General features: G+C 38.0%; 3 protein-coding genes across 4 annotated transcripts; all 3 read left to right on the top strand.

Moving 5' to 3' along the window:
• The first annotated feature begins 395 nt into the window (after window positions 1-395).
• LOC148842671 (proline-rich receptor-like protein kinase PERK15) lies at window positions 396-6,574 on the top strand. Its single transcript, XM_088958658.1, has 8 exons — window positions 396-1,353; window positions 2,928-3,494; window positions 3,720-3,806; window positions 3,912-3,982; window positions 4,117-4,193; window positions 4,929-5,076; window positions 5,620-5,781; window positions 5,983-6,574. Exons 1-8 carry the CDS (start codon window positions 864-866, stop codon window positions 6,280-6,282), a joined length of 1,902 nt encoding a protein of 633 aa, XP_088814784.1. The 5' UTR covers window positions 396-863; the 3' UTR covers window positions 6,283-6,574.
• Window positions 6,575-14,874: 8,300 nt separating this feature from the next.
• LOC148842670 (ras-related protein Rab7-like) lies at window positions 14,875-22,142 on the top strand. 2 transcript variants are annotated; one of them, XM_088956445.1, is made up of 7 exons: window positions 14,875-15,123; window positions 15,316-15,342; window positions 15,485-15,584; window positions 21,027-21,173; window positions 21,264-21,344; window positions 21,495-21,640; window positions 21,776-22,142. In XM_088956445.1, exons 1-7 carry the CDS (start codon window positions 15,071-15,073, stop codon window positions 21,843-21,845), a joined length of 624 nt encoding a protein of 207 aa, XP_088812571.1. In that variant the 5' UTR covers window positions 14,875-15,070; the 3' UTR covers window positions 21,846-22,142. The 2 variants fall into 2 exon arrangements, with proteins under 2 accessions (XP_088812571.1, XP_088812572.1); XM_088956446.1 differs by having other exon boundaries at window positions 14,875-15,149.
• Window positions 22,143-22,286: 144 nt separating this feature from the next.
• LOC148842669 (uncharacterized) lies at window positions 22,287-23,519 on the top strand. Its single transcript, XM_088956447.1, has one exon. It carries the CDS (start codon window positions 22,835-22,837, stop codon window positions 23,396-23,398), a length of 564 nt encoding a protein of 187 aa, XP_088812573.1. The 5' UTR covers window positions 22,287-22,834; the 3' UTR covers window positions 23,399-23,519.
• Window positions 23,520-23,894: the final 375 nt, after the last annotated feature.

Below are 23,894 nucleotides of genomic sequence, written 5' to 3'. Positions count from 1 at the left end.
TTTTTTCACAAACAATGCCTGTTTTTCTATGCTCATGTCCCCGAAAAAAGGGGTTATGCTGCAAAATGTAAAAAGGAAAAGGACTATAGATATATTATGCGTTGTAAGAAAGAAGAGTAGCAGCCGGCCGGGAGACAAAAGCGCCACCGACCACCAAACGAAATCCGTTGAACTTAAAACCGGAAATGATTCAACAAGGGATGGGGCACTACCGAGCTGCCAACCGTCAAAGTGGAACCATAACATCGCTTGAATTCCTAATATCCAAATCCAACGGTAAAGATTTAAAGAGCACATGAGCTCCAGTTATGTCTGTTTTTTGCCTATTTTTTTCCAGTTAAACGCGCTCCAGTAATGTCGTGGCTTGTAAAGTTGTAATCCGGCAGAATAAACGAGATGTCAAAAGTCGCGAAGCGGAAGCGGAGTAATCGTGTGGACCCCACATTACACCCCCCACCACACCGCGCTCGCGCTGCATGTGAAAAAGGGTTTCTCAATTCTGCTGTTCTGCACTGTGAGTCTGTGACTTTCAAATCTCCGCTCTCCAAACAAGATAAGGCAGTCTTCTCTCTCCAACCTTGGACCTTCGAATTCCAAAAGAGAAAACGTAATTCTCGGCAGAATCTCGTCGCAAAAAGAAATTCTTCCTCTTTCATTCCTGAACTCATTTATTAATTCGCAGACCGAAACAGACAGAGTCTGAGAAAACAAGGAGAAGCCCGGTGATAGAAGCTCGCCGGCTTTTCTACACGCGCTGCCGGATAAAACAAAACCCATCCACCGTCCCGGTTGTCTTGTTAGCTTATGTTTTTCCGTTGAGATCATTTGCAAGCAAGGTTAGCTTGTTCGGCGAGAATCCGCCAATGTCGTCACCCCCTGTAGCCTCTCCTTCTCCCACTTCTCCGCCTTCTACGAATACTACCTCTCCGGTGACTCCTGTATCTCCCACCGTCTCCCCCCCGCCTCCCAATTCTACCTCTACGGTAACTCCTGTCGCCTCTCCGCCGCCCCCGGCAGCTCCAGCCCCCTCTTCTACATCCACCTCTCCACCTCCTTCGTCGACATCGAGCACCCCGTCTCCACCACCTCCTTCTGGTTCTAGCACTCCATCTACTCGCTCTCCTCCGCCGCCTTCCGGGAGATCTCTGTTGTCTCCACCGCCGCCGTCGTCTTCTACATCATCGTCTTCTTCCGACTCGTCTAACGGTATCTCGACCGGACTCGTCGTTGGGATTGCGATTGGCGGGATCGCTGTGCTTGTTGTGCTAAGCTTGCTCTTTGTCTGCTGTAAAAAGAAGAAGAGGAGAGATCATGGCGTAGACTACTACGTACCTCCTCCTACGGGGCCAAAAGGTGAGATCCCCCCTCCTTTCCCGGATCCCGTGTTACAATTGCTCCGCGCTGATATTGCGGGATTGAGATTTTCAACTTTAGTTGGCTTAATTTTGGAAAAAAAGAAAGAAAGAAAAAAACTGATATTTGAAATTCAATTGATCAGAAGAAAGCCTAAATCTGGTAATGCTCATTGGTACAATCTCGCGGTCGAAAGATTTTTATTTGGAAAAATCTCAGGCGTTTTTCTTGATATTCTTATCCGGGTTTTGGATTATTGTTTTACATTTTTAGCATTAAAGTGTTCAAAATTCGAACTTTCATTTATTTTATATACAGAAGACCTAACTTCGGACATTGTCTTCTTTGTTTTGGTACGGGGTTTACCAATACTGCTTGTTTGCATTCTATGGATTTGAGGTGTGGGTGTGGCTAGTATAGTAGTATTACAATCCTGAAAACATTCTGCTTTGGCCTTTAGGTTGTAAATTGGAAAAAATGTTTGCTTTTATTAGCTGAACTGATGAATTTCAAACTTATATTTTTTTCTAAGTCTAAAGTTTTTCCTTTTGAGAATGTGGGTCCAACAGCTGTACTTTGAACTCCTTAAAGAAATTTTATCTGCAGATGCGAGAAATTTGGAATCGTTCTGTGTTTAACTGTAAATTTCGAAGGGAAAATCCCATTCTTTGTTGTTTCGTGCGTAGGGATTGGCTAACTAAATAAAAATAAGAAATCCCGAGAAAGCAAGCGTTTCTTCCCTCTCTGTCTAGAGTTTTCAGATTAGTCTGCACTCTATATACTCCGAATGTTGATATGGGTCTAGGATCTTGAGTCTCTTGATAGTAAGAGGAGTCAGGAGTATGTGTTATGTTTTCAGTTTGATAATAATCCTTGGATCGCTATTTTCAGTTTAAATATGTTTACAAACTACATCGAGAAAATGCAACCGGGAGTTGTTTCCCTGCTAAATTTAGACTGCTAAATTTGTTTTGTAAACCAAAGCTTGCTGGAAAAAAAAAAGATCCTCTGAATATCTTCTTTTTGTATCTTGAGATAACCGAGAGAAAAAAAGGTGTGAATGCATTTTGAACCGAGCTAAATCCTTGCATACAGGTGACTGATGACCTAAATTCTTTTAAAGTGGCACTTGACTGGGTTGGTATTTGTTCACTTTTATGCTAGGAGCTTGATTTATCAACAAATGCAAGATAATGGAAGTTCCATTGCCAGAAATAAATTTCCTCTTTGTGCATCAACTTGCATTTTTGTTAAATGTGTCTGTTGTTTTTTTTTGTTTTTTGATCAGTGTGTCTCTGTTTGTTGTTTGTCATTTTCATACTTAAATATGGGTTGGCTCTTTTTATCGCTTCAACTACGGAAGTACACAAATGTGTTAGAAGCAGTATATGACATGCTAAATAACAGGCATATCTTATTAATGTCATAGAGTCATTCAGAAAATGCCTTTTATGGGTAAATGCCTTTTATATTGTACATATGGGCTCCTAAAGGCTAAAGCATCATTCTACCTGTTTTTCAGGGTTCAAGCTAGCACTCAAGCTAATTCATTTTCCTGTTGTTAATATCTTCAGATGACCCTTATGGTGGACGTCCTCAACAGTGGCAACATAATGCCCCTCCTCCCCCACCAGGGGACCATGTAGTCACAATGCTGCCAAAGCCCACTCCTCCACCATCTGTTGCATCACGACCACCACTTTCACCAACTCATGTTCCCACACCACCACCTCCGCCTCCATTTACAAGCAGTAGTGCAGGGTCTGGATCCAACTATTCAGGCTCTGAGAACCCGCTCCCACCACCATCCCCTGGCATTGCCTTAGGCTTCTCAAAGAGCACATTCACATATGAAGAATTAGCAATGGCCACTGATGGCTTCTCGAATGCCAACTTGCTAGGGCAAGGTGGGTTTGGATATGTTCATAGAGGAGTGCTTCCAAATGGGAAAGAAGTTGCAGTTAAACAGCTCAAAGCTGGTAGTGGGCAGGGGGAGCGTGAATTTCAAGCGGAAGTCGAGATTATTAGCCGAGTACATCACAAGCACCTTGTTTCATTGGTTGGATATTGCATGGCTGGATCACAAAGGATGCTTGTCTATGAGTTTGTTCCAAACAACACCTTGGAGTTTCATTTACACGGTAAGTCTAGATTTCCCTGTTTGCTGCTTTTGCTCTTAGTATAGGAGTATAGCACCAAAATATTGATCTAATCACAATATTCTTAAAGAAGCATGAATTGTGTTGTTTTCCATATGAAACTTCCAATTGTGAAGTTGCTCCTCATACCTCACTATTCCTTGATACCTCATTTCTGAAATCTGTTTTTCTGAGTAATATCTGATCATTGAAAATAACTTCTTGCAGGAAAAGGGCGACCAACTATGGACTGGCCCACCAGATTGAAAATTGCCCTAGGCTCTGCAAAAGGACTTGCCTATCTGCATGAAGACTGTGAGTTTTCTTATATAATCTTCTCATCATAAATCACAATTTGATTTGTAAGATTTTGATATGACAGTCATGTATTTATACTAATTGCAAATTTTCCAACTATAGGTAATCCTAAGATTATTCATCGTGATATCAAGTCAGCTAACATTCTTCTTGATTTTAAATTTGAGGCAAAGGTAGGTTTTGTATCATTGATTTTGTTAATGATGTGATACTGGCTATCCTTGAAACTATCTGAAAAGACCTGATGTGTTCTAGTTTCTTACATTTATTTGTATCTTTGAGTTAATGAACTTGAGTTTTTGCTCAGGTTGCAGATTTTGGGCTTGCAAAATTTTCCTCTGATGGAAACACTCATGTCTCTACTCGAGTAATGGGAACTTTTGGGTAAGATTTCATTCCCCCATGTTTTCTATTATCAGCTCCAATGCTGTTTTTTAAAGTCAGATTCAACTATGAAAGTTTAAAAACTCTGAAGGGAAAGGAGGAAACCACAGAGATTTGTTCCTGGTTTTAGTTCTCAATTCTTGTATTTTTTTAACAATTTTACCTTATCATTTTGGTTTAGTTTTTACAACTGCTGGTCAGGATTGCATCCCTGGTTAGTAGGGAGACTGGTTTGGTCAGATTCCAGTTTCTTTTATTCTAACTACTGAAAAATCAAAGAAACCCTTCTGTTCTGGGCACATTAGATTTTAAAAATTTTAAAATAAATATGCACTTGTTTCCCTTTTAGAACATATAGTTTTGACCAGTGGTAAGAGATGTGCCCCCTTTATCTAATTTGGAGGTGTCTGGACTAGGCCACTGAAAAGCATGTTTATCAATGGCTTGCTAGGTTAAAGCAATCCTTCGAACTTTTTTCCTATTCTCTTTCTCTTCTCCCCTTAAAAAAGCACTTCCATGAGTTTTTAATATGCCACCAAAGGCATTAGTCTGATTGAAGCAATTTGAAGTCTTATAGATTCTAGAATTAGAAGAGCAAGAAATCAAGAGTCTGGCCATGTGAGCCTATCTTTTGAGCTTGCAACCATAAATTCTGCTAATTTTGATTGTGAAGTTGGAACCTGTTTTTCCCCCTGCTTTTAATCATTATGGAGATTAACATACTCATTGTTACAGGTATCTGGCTCCAGAATATGCATCAAGCGGCAAACTCACAGATAAATCAGATGTTTTCTCTTTTGGAGTCATGTTGCTGGAGTTGATTACCGGGCGCCGACCTGTTGATACAAGTCAAACCTTCATGGATGATAGCTTGGTGGACTGGGTCAGTAATTCCTTGTATCAACCTATAATTTCTTTTTCTCCTTATGAAGTGTTGCAAGCAGTGTTTCATGGACACAGACACAGGAGTTAAAATTCAATGCATGTCCAAGAGTGGGGACCTATAGTTCTTTTTTTTTTTTTTTTTTTGAATTCTAACATTATATATTTGCAAAAAAGGGGTCTACTATGCTGCCTTTGTTACTAAGCAAACTTTGATACGTAAAACGGCATTCGTCTTGTGCCATTATGCATTCATTTATGTCAAACAAACCAGGATATAAAAAGGAAATGTTACGTGGAACTGTCATTAAGAATCTGTGAAGTGTCGGATTCCATTCTGTCATCGATGTAGGAGAGTCCAAGCAACATTCCTTATTCCTCACTTTTTTCCTGCTTAAAATGAAACACTGCCATCGCTGTTAACACTTGGAAATTTTCAGCAATACTTGAAAATGCTATGAATTATTTTCTAATAATTTTGCCAATATAGAGCATCATTGGTCACAAAACCTGAAATGAATTAACATAGCTTTTTACACTGCAGGCAAGACCATTGCTTACAAGGGCTTTAGAAGATGGCAACTATGACACTCTTGCTGATCCACGGTTGGATGGTGATTATGACCAGAGTGGGATGGCACGGATGGTTGCCTGTGCTGCCTCTTGTGTACGCCATTCTGCAAGGCGTCGACCCCGCATGAGCCAGGTAACAACTTAGATATTTGGAGCTTGGCATATCATCTTTATGATCAAGTTGGCTTTTCGGCTCAATTAAAGTGAGAGAGCTTCAATTTAATCAGACTTTCTCAGCCTGTTATATCAGTCTGAGAAGCTTTAGGATTTTGGCTTTAATGCCATATTCCCCTTCTCTAATTCTAACCAAATATAACGGTTTTAAACTAAGCAGATTGTTCGGGCATTGGAAGGAGATGTCTCTCTGGCTGATCTGAACGAAGGCATCAGACCTGGGCATAGCACAGTCTACGGTTCCTATGGGAGCTCAGATTATGACACAATGCAATACAATGAGGACATGAAGAAATTCAGGAAGATGGCATTAGGCAGCCAGGAGTACGCTAGCAGTGGGTATAGTGAGCCGACCAGCGAGTATGGTCTGTACCCATCTGGGTCAAGCGGTGAGCAAACCACCCGAGAGATGGAGATGGGGAGGATGAAGAAACATAGTCGTGGTTTCAGTGGAAGCTGACAACTGATGCCCACCTGCCTGTAAAGAAGCACCTACCTCCCTCAATTCGGACCTTAACTGTCTTAATTGCGAGTGGTAAACAACCTGTCTTCATAGATTACATAACACACAATTGCTATTTTTTCCCCTGGAAATTTTCGGTTGTGATTGTATTTATTTTTTTTGGTTGCTTATACAACAAAATAATGAGAGCAAACTGGGTCAATTCTTTGGTTGTTGGGACTTCCTTCTTGAGTCTTGCATGTACATACACGTTATACCTTTGTGATGATATTTCAACCGGTTTGAGTGAGCCTCGGGAGTTTGAATTGAATTTGGTGAGTTGATAACAAAGCACGTAAAGCCGTTTACAGGTTGTCATGAGCAAGGAAGAGAAAATCTCAGGCGCTCCTTATTATATACTCGTCAACTATCTTCTATCACCACCGTGCAATCTCATCACTTCTCAATCATGTGATAACGTTGTCCTTACTTGCACTTCTTCTCACTAGTCCAACACTCTGGTTGGTGTAAGCGAAGCGATGCTGCAGACTTGCAGAGAGCAAAGTTTTTCTTATTTGTGGGCTATGAAGCTTCAAAATCATGATTACCCAAATGAAATTATGAAAAGCCAAAGTCTTTTTGGTGTATCTGTTTATTTATTTGGGATGAAATTAAGGGATTTGGATTTGGTTATGGTTCGTTTTGGATTTTTGTACGAGAATACAAAAAATAATGTAATGTATGGACGAAATTTCTGAAACTTAAAATATTGCTTCTAATCATGGTTTTTAAAACCGGACCACACCGGATGGGGGGATCGGAAAAATCGGGAATGGTCACCTGACTGGTTCCGTTTTTCTCCAAACCCGTCTTTTTTCTCAAAACTGTTGATTTTGGTCAGTAAACTGCTGAATTGGCTGGTTAATTGTTCGAATTGTTTGAATGGTTTTGACCGTTTTTTTTAATTTTTAATTTTTTTGTCAAAATGGGCTGGCCATTCGGGTCAAATGGTCGGACCGTTCAAACTGATAACCGGACCCTGACCGGTTTGGTTTTAAAAACCATGCTTCTAATTGTCTAAAGGCTAAAGGTTCCAAAGTGGTCGTCATCATCGTGATAGCATCACGTATTCACAAGTTTTCCAAAGATAAACTCTGCAACGATCATTCTTGTTGGTGAATCATCAAGAGAATATGTATATGATATCATGGTATGACTTCTGAATCAAATTTCGTTTATGGGTCGCAGCCATGGTTCACATCAATTGAAAAAAAATGATGTTACTGATCTGACCTTCCTCCAACTTAAGGGGCTTAAAGTGTGAAGACTTCCAAACGCTAGCCTATTGTGCATTTGTTGATAGGTATTTTTCTATTATTTTCAGATTGTAAGTTGATGGAATAAAAAAAACGTTGAATCAATCAATAAAGTGGGTGTGGCTTTCAGATTGTAAGTCCAACGCGGATTACTTGGCATCTGATGGGTGCCGCACATGGGCTTTGCTGTTTCTTTTGGATAGGTTATCTGTGATTGGAGTGAGCGTGCGTGAATACTGAGAATACCGATCGACTTGCCTCCGAAGCTTAGTTGGAAGTTGGAAGCATCCCCTCAATCAGACATCTCATGGGCATACGGGGGGTCGACTGGTTGGCCGGAGAATGGCCCAATAGCGACATATTCTTAAGAAACATTTAGTAATCGTTTGGTAAGAAGAAATGATTCCTGGTTTCTTAAAGAATAATCAATTTTTCAAGTGTTTGGTTTCTCCAAAGTTGGTAGAAATGCTGTTCACATGAAAATTTTTATGCAAGGTTCAAAATTTTGTCATGAAGGGCATATTAGTTGATACTTATCGTATTGGGGCCCTTCCGATACGCCCCTACACAAGGTGTTTCGGGGGGTAGACAGGTCTACCAGCATATCAGGCTGTCCCTACCAAGTCATGGTTTTAAAAAACGAGCCAAAAATGGAATCTTTCTGGCCACTAGTTTCCGGATCAACAGTTCAATCATCTGGTTCGAATGAATAACTCATTTTAATAAAAAATAAAAAATAAAAAAAAATTAAAAATATTAATGACCAAAAACCATTGAACGGATTGACAGCTCAACCGCCTGGATCAATAAATCGTTGACTGATTCAACGATTTTTTACCAAAAACAAAATTTGACATAAAACAGAACCAATTGCCTGAATAGTCCGATAGATGGTCTGAGTCAACGGCTGTTCGAAAACTATGTACCAAGTCATAAATGAACTCAAAAATCATCTGCTGTTTTGCGAAACTATCTCACAAAGCTTCAGGCATCAATCCAAATCACAAAAATCAAGAATAATAGATTCATCTACTGATTTTTGATAAATCAGTCTTTCCAAATAGGATTTTTTTTCACACAATTTTAAGAACTGACTGATCCAAGCATTCCCTTGGTTGCTTAAGATCCTTATAATATTTAAAACTACGGTTCGGGGCTCAAGCTAAGCTGATCAGAAGTTTAACATTTTGTTTGAGCTTTTGGCAATGCTACTTCTAGAAATAATTTAGACAGTTCAGCAATATCCGGCCGTGTGGTATTTTTGGTGGTAGGTTGGCAATATTCCACGTGGCATTTTTTATGGTAGCTTGAAAGGGGTTTCTATTTTTATTGTGAGGCAAGAAAGAGTTTAACCATGGTTCGACCTGGAGACGGAACCACTTTGGCCACTGGTTTCTGGGTCCAATGGTCTAACCATCCAGTCTGAACCCCGATCAGACAGTTTTGGGATTCAAAATTGGACCCAGAGCCATGACCGGTTCCTGAGTCAACCGGTCCAATTTTTAAAACCACGAGTTTAACCTAATAACCTCTTTTGTGTAATTAAAAAAAAAAAAAAAAAGCCTAACATACGATGGTTGGTTTTGTTTTTGGAAACAAAGCATATTGTTTTTACTGATATCGAAAAAACAAAAGCAGCCGTATTGCCGAACACTCCCTTAAGTTTTTTGGAAAAATACTTAAACCTCCCCTCACCTTCTTAAAATAATTCCATCCCGGCTGTTGATTGATATTGCTAAACAAAAACCACCCCCAATCCGATCCAGTCCAATGTAAGTTCATAATAAATGGACCAGGTCCAATCCAATCCAATAAATGTTTTGGACCAATTTGTACCAATCCAGTCTATTCAAATTCATTTTGATTTAGATTGGTTTCAATCCAAACCTAGTCCATTGATACATATATTCTTATCTTATATCAATGGATCAGTTATTGGCTTAATCTAACTTAATCCAATATAAATTTGTTATGGACGAATTAGGTCCAATCAAATCTAATAAGTATTTTGAACCAGATTGGTCTAATCCAATATGTCTTATTGATCCGTTTAATCCGTCCAAATTGATTTTGGACTAGATGGGGTCCAATCCAAAACCAGTCCATTTACACCCTTACTCATAGGTGATGACATGAAATTGTCCTTGACATTGAAGTTTCATTAAAATCCTAATAGTTCTTCAGTTCAATTTGACTTCAGCCTTCATTTGGGAATAGTACAAATACAAATATGTTTAGTGCAAATACAAAGTTTAAAAATACAAATATAGACCGTATTTATAAGATTTTGCACTTAATATATTTGTATTTGCATTCTTTTCAAAACAAAACCTAAATTACATGGAACAAAATACACACTATGATTTACCTTTAGGCTATGTTTGGTTTGAAGGAAAAAGTAGGGAAAGATGGGGAACCAATACAAGGGTTGTAAAGGTTTCCTTGCCTTTTCCTTCCTTTCCCTATATATTCCTTCAAACCAAACACAGCTTTAAATATAAGGCCCTTCTTGTCTTTCAATAAACAGGGGAGGGGAAATTGTTCAATGCATCAATTCCATTTTTGCCTTTTGGTAACTATGGGTCCCATGGTAAATTGCTTTACCGAGAGGAATCACTTACGATAACGTTTCCATCTCCCAAGTAGATAAATAGCTTTCTCACATTGAGGGAAAGTTGTTAAAACATTATGGGAAAAATTGTTCTTTCTTAAGGGTGGAGCCGTTAACTTCTTATGAGGGGGGCCAAAAGCTAAAGTGGATTGGGAGAGGGGGCAGGGAAAATAAATATTCTTTACGTAACAAAGAATTTTAATATTTTCCAATTAAAGTCATAGGCTTGAAAGCCTTGCATAGGCACAGATTTTGACTAGGGCTGCAAGTTGGGTCGGATTAGGTTGGGTTGAGGCCAACCCTAGTCCAACCCTAATCCTAAACCTAACTAAATTCCTTCAACCCTAATCCAACCCAACCAAACTTTCTTCCCCTCCTTTAAAATCTCATAAAACTATTTTATCTCAAATCTCAACTCAATTTTCACTAAGGTTGCAAGTCGGGCCGGTTCAGGTTGGGTTGAGGCCAACCCTAACCCAACCGTAAGTTCTAAACCCCCAACCCTAACCCTAACCCAACCTGACCTACCCAACCCTAACCCTAACTCTAACTAAATTCCTTTAACTCTATCCCAACCCAACCCAACCCAAAGTCAACTTCGGGTTGGGTCCAACCCTACCTTCTTCCCATCCCCTAAAATTTTGTAAAACTTCTCAATCTTAGATCTTAACTATGATTACATATATTAATCCTATGTTTTATTAGTATTTGTTTGTTGATATTTTTATTGGTTCTTTAAGTGCAAAATTCAGAAAAAAAAAAGTGTTTGAAATGACTATAGTTTATTATGATGACTTATAATATATCTTTTATGGGTAGCAAGGTATGGGTGGAAAACAACATAGAGGAGATAAAGAATAAAATATTTTTAAAATATAAAATATGTTATCAAGGTTTTAGTATTTCCAATTACGATTAAGTGAAGATGTTATCTTAAACGAAATAAATGATAGTATGTGGTAGTGACTATACAACTATCATGCATCTAAGCAAGTCAATGTATGATCGTATATATAACATATATTTATATATGTATGCACTATAGAATCGGGTTCGGGTTGCCCAAGGGGTCAACCCTAACCCAACTCGAAGTAAGTCGGGTTCATGAATTTCAACCCTAACCCTAACCCAAGCATCAACCCCACCCAACCAACCCGACTTTTTGGGGTGGGTTTGGGCTAACCTGGGCCAAGTTGCAGCGTTAATTTTCATTATATGTATACCCCCTTGAAATATATATATATATATATTAATCCTATGTTTTATTAGTATTTTTTGTTGATGTTTTTATTGGTTCTTTTAGTACAAAATTCAGAAAAATAATTGTTTGAAATGACTATAGTTTATTATGAGTTATGATAGATCTTTTATGGGCGGCAAACATTAGAGAGGAAATGAAGAACAAAATATTCAAAAAACATAAAATATATTATTAAGGTTTTAGTCTTTTCATTTGGGATTAAGTGAAGTGATTATCTTAAAAGAAAACATGATAGTATGTAGTGAGGGCTATACAACTACCATACATCTAAACAAATCAATAGATGATATATAATAGATATAACCTATATTATATATGACATATACTACAGAGTTGGGTTTGGGTTGGGTTGGGTTGCCCAAGGGGTTAACCCTAACCCAACCCAAAATAATGCCAAGTTCATGAATTTCAACTCTAACATGAGCATCAACCCAACCCAACCCAACACAGATTTTTTTTTGGGGTTGGGTTCAAGCCAACCAGACCCTAGTTGCAGCCTTAGTTTTGACCTATATTTTAGGCTTGGGGTTTGGGTCCAAGCTATAACACTTCCTATATGTAGGGCTGCAGATAGATTGCATTGAACTGCATATAGGTAGATCCAATTTTGGGTGGTGTTTGGAACCGTGAGTGTTTATTGAATAAATGCTACCACATAGGCCCCACTTCAACATTTATGTGTGCACCTACCATTGAGGAAGCTTCATTTTAGCGCTTCCCCCAATGGGTAAGCGTTTATTCACTGTCTTGCTGATTGTTTTTATTGGTTTTACAAACAAATCAAGTACAAACATTTAGTGAATAAATGCCTGTGGTTCCAAACACATGCTTGATTTATTTGGTACTGGATCTAATAGGCACACTATAGTAAGCACATTCAATAAACACTTGATAAGTATTCTAGCAACTCTCAAAAGTGATTTTTAATCTTTTTCAATGATAGGTTGGGGGGTATTTTAAGGGACGTGTCGAAAATTTTCCAAGTGCTCATTGAAGGTGTTTACAATGTTGTGTCTACCTGATCTAGATTGAATTTATTTATATTCAAATTAAAATTGGATTTTATCCACAGAATTCTAGTCAAATTTGAATTGTAATTAGATGTTGAATAGTACTATAAGCAAATTAAACTAAATATATCAAAATATTATATTATTAATAAAATGAACTAAAGTTACTTTTATGAATTATAACACATAATAAAAACACAACATTATAATTATCTTTCCTAATGCAATATAAATTTTAAATGTATGTGTATGTATATAATTAAATTGAATCTAATCAAATTTTATTGGGTTAGGGATTGAATTTAAATTTAAATTTAGACAATTGGATACCATTTACAGCCCTACCTACATGTGCTATGCCTATTGCACGATCCCCCTATCTTATAGGATATGTTTAAAAGTATGATAATGCTCAAGAGATGTTTAAAAGGATGATTTAAGTTTTTGTGGTCACAGCCAAGTTTTACCATCCATGATGATATCATATATTTTTTTGGACATGATGCCTTGGAATGCAACCGATATTCGGCGCAAATCTTTTCTCAAATCGCCTTTTTCTTGAACAAGTCTTCACAAATTATAACCCCGCCAATTTGTCGGTTTATTCATCATACATTGTCATAGAAAATGGTTGAGTCGATATATCAGGAGTTGGGATTGGTGGGAGATAAAATCATATACAGTAGGTTGGGCAACGAATGCACAAGACGGTATTTCCATATACTTTATAGTGTGGGTGTCATGTGCATCCATGTGAAAGGAACGCTGGCTTGTTCACTCATGATAGGTTATTCACCCCGTTGTGAATGATTTATCTCTGGTCTATTGGGTTTCATAGTCTAGTGATTTGATAACTTTTAATCTATATTAGGTTTGATAAAAAATAAGAGAGGAGCATAAAAGCTGTTTGATATTCGTGGGCCGGGCTTGGGCCTAGTTTTTGCTAAAATTTGAATAAATTCGATTAAAAGTCTAAGCCCGACATAGTTAAAATCAGGCCTGTAAACAGGTATTATTCTTTAAGAACTTTTTCTCAGACCAAATACAACCTTATGATTTTTTTTCTTTTTTTTTTTAAAGTCTGAAAAAGGCACATTTCATTTATAATTTATAAATATTGCGCAGCTAGTGCAAACAACCAAATACATTCACACAGACAAAGCAATGATTTAAATTAGCTGAATGCGTTATGTGAACCAATGATAAGGGAGACTGGATCTGCTCCTCATGCAGGGGAGACCGGATCTTCTCCTCACACCTGGCACCTCACATGCACATCCTATCATGCATTGAGAACATCTCCCATACTTACTAATTATTATTCATGGGAGATGTTTCCAATGCTCGGTGGATGTGCTTGTGAGGCGCCCATTTATGAGGAGCAGATTCTATCTCTAAGCAGGGCGCCTCACACCGACCTCACACACACACACACATCCTATCATGTATTGGGAACATCTCCCATATTTATAAGTTATTATTCACGGGAGATATTCCCAATGCATGGTGGATGTGCCTGTGAGACTCCCATGTATGAGGAGCAGATCCTGTTCCATGATAACGACCCATATAGGTGACAAAATACATGGGACCTGCATGAGAGATTGAATGGTTATGGCTCATATACCTTATGATTGGTGTAGAGCATTATTATTAGTTTCAAAGCTTGCTAAATAGCTATACATTGCTAATCCTATCTCACAAATAATTAGAGACCAGACCAATAAGAGAAAATCTATGATGCCAAAAATACATGATATGAGAAGAATTTTGACCAATTAATGGTAGGTTTTCACGTTATTAGCAGTTTAAATAGGGGTGCAAAATGGACCGGATCATGATTTGATCCGATTATATTTTTGTTCGATTCGGATCACTCTGATCCAATCCAACCTCTCTCTCTACATACATATATATACATTTTTTATAACTTTTTATAAAAAGAGATATAATATAACGAAATAGTTAAAATATACTTATATTTTTTTCTTTCATTTATATAAAATGTTATATTTTTTAATAATTTATTCAAAAATTCAAAAATTAAATCAAATCAGATTATATTTAGATAGTTGACATCTTTAACAGATTCGGATTCGGATATATCCCGACTCTAATCCGATCCGTTTGCATCCTCAAATTTAAGGCCAATGCGCGTTTTTTATATATCACGGAGTCAATCGAACTGCTCCTGGCTGTCTCCAACGATGATCGTATAATTCTTGTCTGGCTCGACCGGGTGTGTTTTATTAATTGGTTATTAATATGTGAAAGACAATAATACCCTTTCCGTTTAGTATTGTATAAAAGGGTACTTTCGGGTGTTAAAAATTTTCGAGGAAAGGTGCGTTCACGGAAGTTACTGACTTAACAGAATGTGAGTTTAAGTAAACGTTTTATTTATTTATTTTTGATGAAAATTTAAAGTTGGGAAAGTTTTTAGTTGAAGGGAAGTCTAAAATCACCGTTTTTATTTTTCTTATCTAAAATTAGACTCAGAGATTTCTCAATTCTCAGCCGATTTTGGAATCGCAAGGGCTTGATTTTATTGCAGAGGAGAAAGCTTGTGATACCTGATCATTACAGAGAATTCGAATAATCGGAATCTATGGCATCAAGAAGGCGGATGCTTCTGAAGGTCATAATCCTCGGTGACAGTGGGTGGGTTTTCTTTTAACTCCTACAAGGTTTGAGGCTTCCTCGTAACTCGTTCGAGTTAAACGTTTTTGAAGCGCCTTGTGTTGATGAACCTTAAGTCCTTAAGGCTTTTCGTTTTTTAGTTAATGTATATTTGCTCGATTATGTAGAGTTTTTTGTGTTGTTCTTTAATTGTATCTGTTTAATCTTTGATAGGGTCGGCAAGACGTCTCTGATGAATCAGTATCCTTGAAAGTCAGATCTTGTTTGTTCCCCCTCTCTTCATCTTTCTTTCTCCGTTCGTACTGCTTCTGCTTTCTTAATGACGCTGCATTTTAAATTTTACTGTATCTGCGACTGTTGCATCCTTAAACACTCTGTTCAGATATGTAAATCGTAAGTTCAGTAATCAGTACAAGGCAACAATTGGAGCTGATTTTCTGACAAAAGAAGTCCAATTCGAAGATAGGCTTTTCACATTGCAGGTGAGCTTCCAGCTTAAAACATGTTTTTTCCCCTATAATTTTGTTTGAATGGGCTATTTTGTTGGTTAATGCTATATCTCTTAATTGCTTCTGCAAATATCTTTCGTCAATATAGTATAGGTTTCAATTTGTTCCTTTGTTGTTTCTTCTTGAGTGCTATGGTGAATTCGTGGTTTTGTTCCTGCTAATAAATTTACCAACTGTTCAATACTGAAAGAGAGAAACCGAAATCATTAAAACAAATAAACCAAGAATTGGACGGGATTGCTTGCATATGAAATTAACGGGAAGAACTGTCAACCGAGACTATAGGTTAAGATCCATTCAAACTATTCTTTTTGATCATTATACATCTGTAAATTTGTTGATTTTTTCATCTATGAAGCAATCAGAGCATGGAAGCTCCGTGAACTATTGATAATTCTCTTTAATGATACATTTCTTAGATTTTTTTTTCCCAAATAGATTATATTTCAAGGCAATGTCTTTCATTTTCTGCCTCTGAAGATTTTGATTCTTTTCATTAGTTGATTTAGTTCATTTTTTTTCCTAATTGCATATATATATATATATATATATATATATGGGAAGGGGATTAATGATTTTGTACTGAACATTTTCTTAAACAAACAAAAAAATACATATTAAAAGTTAAAAATGTAATTCTATACAAAATTCTTGGGAGTTGGGTTCTTTGACTAAGACCTAAGGATATATGGAGAATGGGAATGGACATCTAACAAATTATTAGCTTGTTTCTTCAACAAACTTTGCTGAACTTTAGTTCATGATTATTTGATCCAAACAGGAGTATAAGATGTTCTAAGGGCTCTGATATTGACTTATAATTATGTTACTTAACTATACCCTAAGATTAGATGGCTACATTTGAAATTGAATTTGAAACATTGTTGATTATCCTCATTTATATGCAATATCTTTAAAGCTTCTGGAGCATAATATTTCCAGTGAAGTAGGATAAGAATTTGTTTTTTTTTTTGAAGCGGGAACTAAGAAAGTTTTCTAACAAGGAAGGCATATAAACCTTCAAAGAGGTTCAAACTTGTGCTGGTTAGTCATGAAAGTTTTCTCTTTCTATTGACAAGCAATAGAAATCATATCCCTCCACATGTTGGTAAGACAGAAATCTACATCCATTGAGAAGAATATCAAAATTAAAATTTCCTTTAGAATGTATTTAGTTGTAAAGGAAATAGAAGAAAGAAAAAGAAAACGACTTTCTTTTACATGGAAGTGTTTAAGAACAGCAATTTTGTGGCGTATTTGAACTGAAAGAAGTAATTGTATTTTTGAGACCAAGGAGGAAGCTTCTACTTTGATGGACTTGGTTGGTTGTGATACAGGTTGCCCATTGGATCTCTACAAGGAATAAATCATGAACTGAAAGGTGTCCTTATGGATTCAACTCTTAGGGAATGGCAATACAGTAGCTAGTTTTATACTTCCTAGAAGACGAGCATTGCAACATTGAACCTCCTCCTCTTGAAAGCATTAACAAGTCAAACTTTGATGGTTGTGCCACAAATAGTCCTAGTTCCTTGGGAATATAGACAAGTTATGAGAGAGATTAGTAAGTTGGATGAAGAGATAATCTATAGATGGAATCTGAGATCAGCAAACTATCTAGCTGATGGAAAGGATTAAAATTTTGTCACGTGTCGGGGCATATCGGCTGATACATGTCGTATCGGTGACCCTCCAAACACTAAGTGTTTGGCTGATGGTTTACAAAACAGGAACAGCAAGAAACCAACAATATTGGGGTTTAGCAGGGATAGTAAGGATTAGCCAATTATAATGGTACTTAATACACTGCTGTTGTATTATCATATCTTTTCTGGAACTTAATAAAAGCCATTTGGTTATTAATTATAGAAAGTTGTTCTGTTTTACCCCTCTTTGAATATATTTCAAGTGGGACCTATTTCTTTATCTTACCATTGATTTTGAGGTTCATTTTGCATATTGATCTACTTCTCCCAGCTAAAATATCTTCTTTAAGGCTAATGGCTACAAGAATGAGGGAATTAGAAGAGAACCCAGGTATCACTCCTAGTGTTCCCACAATCACTCTTAAGGATTGGGAATCACTCTCCAAAATCATTAAGCTCAAAAGAATACTTACAATCATTATCTGAAAAAGAATACAGTACAAGAGTCTACATAGTTTTGGACTGAGAAGAGACATATCTTCATAAGCAAGTAAATTTTCTCTTATTGCAATTTTCAATTATAACTAGTAATACCTTCTTAGAATTTATTTCATGTTTTAAGTATCTCCTTATAGAGACTTGCCTTGGGTTCTGTGCAGGTCATAATAGTTAAATCCAAAATATAATCTTATAATCCTGAGGATGGACACTACTTAAAATGGGAAAGTTACAAAAACACCCCTAATTCACAAAATCCATAGAGTTGTAAAGTGGGCCATGCTGTGTGTTGAGTTGCGGGCCGATTTTATTTGTTTTTATTTACACAACTTAGGTAGTTGTTGGGCTATAGGCCTATTAGTTCATGTTTAAGTTAAGTGTGACTTTTCAGCTTCTTACAAGTAGCTAACTTACTAAGGTCATACTTGTACACTCTTTATTTATGAGTATATAATCTAATGAAAGGGCCGGCTAGATTAGATTTTTGGCTTCTCCTCCATTCTTTTCTATCTCTCTTCTCTTTCTTTAGCAGAAACCTTTTCTTCTCCTCTTTCTCTTCTTTCTTTTACAGTTTTATATCAAAACTTTTCTACTTGATATCAGAGTAAGGTTAAAGGTTTCTTGAGATGCTCCATCATACGACCCTAGATCGGTTGACTGCACGATGAGGTAAAGGGCTGATCGAAGACTTCAGGTAAGCCTGATTCTTGGATTTTTAGGTGGATTTGCAATCCCTTGTAGCTGGTCTAGGGTTTAGCACCAAAATAAGGAAGAACTGGAGAAAGGGGGAGAGTCCTGATTTAGTAGGATTTTTCAGTTTTGACCCAAGAAGTGGTGCTCTAGTTTTCTAGGGTTCTTTGTGTTTTTCTGAAGGGGGCGGTTCAAGTCCCAACTTTTTTGGAGGCCTTTGGGGGGAGCGGCAACCTCTTCTCTCTCTTTTCCCACTTCCATGGAAAAGGGAATCTTTGGAGGGAGGGGCTTCTAGGGTACCAGAAGGGTGTTTGAGGTTTCTGAAGGAGATAAATACCTCTCTTTTCATCTCAAATTGATTTTCTAATCCTTTTTGGGAGTTATGGAGGGCTGTGGAGTTGAAAACAAACTTGGAAGTGAAATGGGACAAGGGAGAGGAGGTGTTGGAGACCTCTTCGGGGTTGGGACCATCACTATAGTCAAGTTAGATGGTACAAACTACTTAGAGTTGTCACAATTGCAAAGATGGCCATTGGTGCTTGTGGGAAATTGGGGTATGTCATCGGTGAGGAAAAGAAACCTGAAACTAATTACTCCCGGTGGGTACAAGAGAACCATATGATGATGACTTGGTTGTGCAATTCCATGTTGCCCCATATAAGTAAAAACTTTTTATGGGCTAACACAACTAAGGAGATTTGGGATGGAGTTACAGAAACCTATTCACAAAATGAGAATGTTGCTAGAGCCTACCAATTGATAAACTAGGTGTAGGTAGGGAGATAAATCTATTGCTATTTACTTTTCAGCCCTCAAAACCTTATGGCAGGAGATAGATCATTTGGAGACTGTGGTTTTAGAAAGTAACAAGGATGCAACAACTTATCAGAAGTTGGTAGAGAAGAACATGGTTTTTGAATTTCTAGCTGGGCTTAACCTGAGTATGACATTGCACAGTAGCATATTCTTTCCAGAGACAGTGTAACTCTCTCTTAGCTCAGGCATATGCCTTTGTGTCGGGAGAGGAGAGTAGGAGGAATGTGATGATGAGGAATCCAGGACTTGAGCAGTCAGCTATGGTTAGCATAGTGAAGCCTAAGCCGAGTGGAGACAAGGGTGGAAATGAACCTAGGAAGGAGGACAAGAAGGATATGATCTATGACTATTGTAAGAAGTCTAAACATACTAGAGATACCTGTTGGAAGCTTCACCCACACCTTGTGCCTAGCTGACTCAAAATCAAGAAGGGAAATGTGAATATGGCAGTGATTGGTGACTTATTAGGACCCCCTACTATAGCTTCTCTAGAGTCTGTTGCAATAGCTGCAGTGAGGGCTGAATTGGAGAGATATGGGCAATTTCTGAATTAAAGGGATACAGTCAGTTCCAACCCATTATCAGGTGGACAATAGGGTATTGGTGGATCAGGAGGTAGCCATTCTACTTCTTTTGCACATACAGATAATTCACATGCCATTGCAAACTATGTTTCCACTACAAGCAAGGAGGGACCTTCTTGGATTATAGACTTAAGAGCCTCAAAACATATGACCAACATTTCCACCATTTTCTCCTCATACCACATTTGCTCTAGCAAAGATAAGAGTCTCCACGGTTGATGGATCATATGTTCCCATTCCTTGGAAAGGGTCTGTCAAGATAACCTATACCATTACCCTACCCTCTGTCCTTCATGTCCCTAGATTGAGTACTAATTGTTGGTAACTTGACAAAGGATTTGAATTATTTCAGTGATTTTTTTCTCTTGGTCATTGTGTTTTGTAGGATCTGGAATCAAAGAGGATGATTGGAAGTGATTGCAATGTGAATGGAATCTATCTTCTTGATGTGCTTCCTAGTCATCATATCAGCGGGGGTATTGAGTTAGAGTCAGTGGGTCAGGTTATGTTTTAGCATAATCAGTTAGGGCATTTGTCTTTTTCTTCTTTGCATTTCTTGTTTCCGAAGTTGTTTGAGTCCATCAGTTTGTCCAGTTTGGAGTGTGAAGGTTGTTAGCTTGGAAAGCATTGTAGACATTCCTTTAAAGCAAATAATAAAATATTCTTTTCTGTTTTTTATATTGTTCATACTGATGTGTGGGGACTATATCATGTTTCCTCTATGGGTGGCTATCGGTATTTTCTTCTGTTTGTGGATGATTATTCTTGAAAAGCATGAAGCAAAGATAGGTTAACTATTTATCTTATAAACATCAAACCGCATGAGAATCTTATAGTATTTTGTGGATACCTTGTCAGGAAAAGGAAATGATTTTCTTTTTAACTTGTTGCAAAGATATACATTTATCATTGTTGTAAGCTCGACTGTATTTAAGGTAATTTATAGTGGAGTTTTACCCTGTGTTGGTTCTGTCATATGGACTTGAGATTACATTAGGATTATCAGTAGTAATATTTTGTAGTTTTGCTTCTATCAAGGAATTTGTCACATGTAATTGTGGAATGTTATGAAGCGGTTCCCTGAATTATCAGTTTTAATTTCACTGCTTTGCAACTTTAATATGGAATTTAAATGCCAAATTCCTTATTGAATTCTAACGCTTATTGGGTTGTTTGTACAGATATGGGATACAGCTGGGCAGGAGAGGTTCCAAAGCCTAGGTGTTGCTTTCTATCGTGGTGCAGACTGCTGTGTTCTTGTGTATGATGTGAATGTGATGAAATCATTCGAGCACCTTGACAACTGGAGAGAAGAATTTTTGATTCAGGTAATATCTGGTCACTGTATTTAGAAAACAGATGACTGTCGAGTTTGAGAGAACCAAGGGCTAATAGACATTTCCCCATGATACATGCAGGCCAGCCCATCAGACCCTGAAAACTTCCCATTTGTTGTGTTGGGGAACAAAATAGATGTTGATGGTGGCAACAGCCGAGTGGTTAGTTTGCTTTTTCTTCCTATTGGTCATGATTCTACAATTTGAAATATCTCCAAATCAGTTCATTATGAATTCTCTACTATCTTTTTGCAATTCCTTATGACACTTGTTAGTTTGGAGTGATGGTAGGTTCTTCATTTTGCTTTTCAGGTATCCGAGAAGAAGGCAAGGGCATGGTGTGCTTCCAAGGGGGACATTCCCTACTTTGAGACTTCTGCAAAAGAAGGTATTAATGTTGAAGCTGCTTTTCAGTGTATAGCCAAGAATGCTCTGAAGAATGAACCTGAAGAAGAAATGTGAGTATCACTGACTGAAATGCCTTTGAGTACGCACAATATTTTGGGAGTTGATCCATGATTTTTTTTTTTTGAGACTTGTAAAATTTTAGGAGCTGTTACTGACAATTTCGTTTGATGATGATGATGATGAAGATACCTTCCTGACACCATTGATGTGGCGAGTGGAGGACGGCAGCAAAGATCATCTGGCTGTGAATGTTAAGATGAATTGTGGTAGGGGCAATTTGGGTTTGTTTCAGAATTGGAAGGATACTGCTATTTTCTCCCCCATTCGTTAATGCGGAAATAATTCAGGGAAGGTGCCCAAGGGTATATATATTTGCGTAATACAAAGGGTGTTCAAAGGAGAGGGAAAACAGGTCTTATCATAATTGTATTAATTGTTACCTGAACTCCTTTTTCATGTACCTCTCTGCCTGCTCTGTAAATGCAATTTGTTGTATGAAGACTGCTATTTTCACATCATCATCATCATGCTTTTGAATTTTTGCCCTTCTTACATTTCAATCTTGTTAACACCCATAAATATATCCTTTGCATAATGCTAATAATCTAATATAATCTAATAATACCTGTCCAAATGTCCAGCACATAACATACTTATAGTTTTTCCTTCACACAAAAAAAAGGGTTAATACTCTGTAATCCAAATATCCAATGCAGAATTCTCAATGACTACAAAATTCTGACCTGGACTGATCAGTTATAAAGTAGGCAATAAGGCATTGATTGAATTCTAGTAGTGCCTCGTACACCACATAATATGAGATATCTTGTGGGTGGCCGACCTGACAAACGAGATATGTGGCAAATGATGTGAGGTGCGGCGATTCAGCAGGAAAAATGGGAGGTGGAATGGAAGAATTGGGATCTGCTCTCGACGAAAAATATTTTCGATGTGCGGTCAGAATATACTGTGAGATCCGTGTGAGGCGCGCAGGGTGAGGAACAGATCCGGACTCGGAATGGAATGGTCAATACTCAATGATCCATTTTGAGATACGTGGCTACGGGAAGAAGGCACGTGTAGTTAGGTTATCGTCTTTCTTTTTCCAGAAGGTACGATTCAGTTAGCAGAGAGCCGTTTAATTACCCGGATCGGGATGGGTGTTTAAATTGAAGATTTGAAAGAGAAGTAGAAAAAGGCGAAAGAAAGAGAGGAAAGAAAAAACAGTTGAAGGCCAGTCAGTAATGGAGGCCACGGGAGAAGCGAGTTTGCTGAAGGCGATCCGACCACCACGGCTCGAGGATGCAGGGTTGGAAGACTGTGCTCTCTCGGCTGAAGCAATCAAAGAGGCTTTCCTCAGGGCGGCCAACTCCCTCCGATCTGGGGCATCTTCTATCCTCACCGACAACCCCCGTGAAGACGAGGACCAAGAAGATGACGACGACGTCTGTATTCAAGACCCCGGGCCCAGCGGTGGTATTCTCTCTGATAAGTTGGTCGGAGTGTGGCCCGCCCCTGAACACCCGATACCCTGTGGAAGCGGAATCAACGAAAACGGCGGTCTGCCTGAAGTGCTTGGCGATGAGGCGGCTGTCGATATCACCGATGCTATGAACTCCGGGAAGGATCTCGACGGGGACAGGGTGTTGGGGGCGGAGATACCAGAGGGAGGAGGAAAATCATGTGTTGATGGATTGCAAGGGTTGAAGATTGAAGAGAAACCAGATGAAGATACGGCAGCGGGGAGAGATGAAGAAGACCAAGGGAAAGAAGATGAGCAAGCCATCTTAGTTGGAACCTACATATGAACTCACAAATGTCGATTCTGCCTCGTACTTTGGCTTCTTTCGGTTTGTTGGTTTCTAATTCTGATGTTGTAAACATTTGCTGGATGCTCATTTCCCTTTTGGCAATGTTTTTTCAAGAAAATTTTTGCAATGGTTTCCGAAAGAGTACAAGAGTACAAAACTACAAATACAAATATGTAAAGTGTATAACCTTGCACTTTGTACTATTTTGTATGGATTTGTACCGTACATATTTGTGTTTGTACTCCTTCCAAAGGAAATAGTATAAAACTATAAATACTATACTGAGCGAAAAGAAACCATCTACCATAACGCATTCATCGACTTACTTTGCAGTTGTATTGATAATTTTAGCGAAGAGAGTTAAAAAAGAAATAGAAAAATAACAGAGACAGAGCTCAGTTGCCAACGAAAAACTTGTTACATTTATAGTGCAGAGAACCATTCTAACAAGTAATAACAGCAATGTCTGTCAGCGATGACGAACACATGTATA

This window comes from Nelumbo lutea, chromosome 8, assembly GCF_056320005.1.
Source record: "Nelumbo lutea isolate HS-2025 chromosome 8, American lotus-T2T, whole genome shotgun sequence".
In the NCBI taxonomy this organism is placed as follows: Eukaryota; Viridiplantae; Streptophyta; class Magnoliopsida; order Proteales; family Nelumbonaceae; genus Nelumbo; species Nelumbo lutea.
This window is presented reverse-complemented; position numbering and strand designations above follow the sequence as displayed.

Bases quoted from the DNA above. Each gene is read 5' to 3' on its own strand.
- LOC148842670 (XM_088956445.1), top strand. From the start codon at position 15,071: ATGGCATCAAGAAGGCGGATGCTTCTGAAGGTCATAATCCTCGGTGAC. The intron at 21,345-21,494 runs GTTAGTTTGCTT...TTTGCTTTTCAG, and splicing joins ATGGTGGCAACAGCCGAGTG to GTATCCGAGAAGAAGGCAAG. The intron at 21,641-21,775 runs GTGAGTATCACT...ATGATGATGAAG, and splicing joins AATGAACCTGAAGAAGAAAT to ATACCTTCCTGACACCATTG.
- LOC148842669 (XM_088956447.1), top strand. From the start codon at position 22,835: ATGGAGGCCACGGGAGAAGCGAGTTTGCTGAAGGCGATCCGACCACCA.
- LOC148842671 (XM_088958658.1), top strand. From the start codon at position 864: ATGTCGTCACCCCCTGTAGCCTCTCCTTCTCCCACTTCTCCGCCTTCT. The intron at 1,354-2,927 runs GTGAGATCCCCC...TAATATCTTCAG, and splicing joins TCCTCCTACGGGGCCAAAAG to ATGACCCTTATGGTGGACGT. The intron at 5,782-5,982 runs GTAACAACTTAG...TAAACTAAGCAG, and splicing joins GTCGACCCCGCATGAGCCAG to ATTGTTCGGGCATTGGAAGG.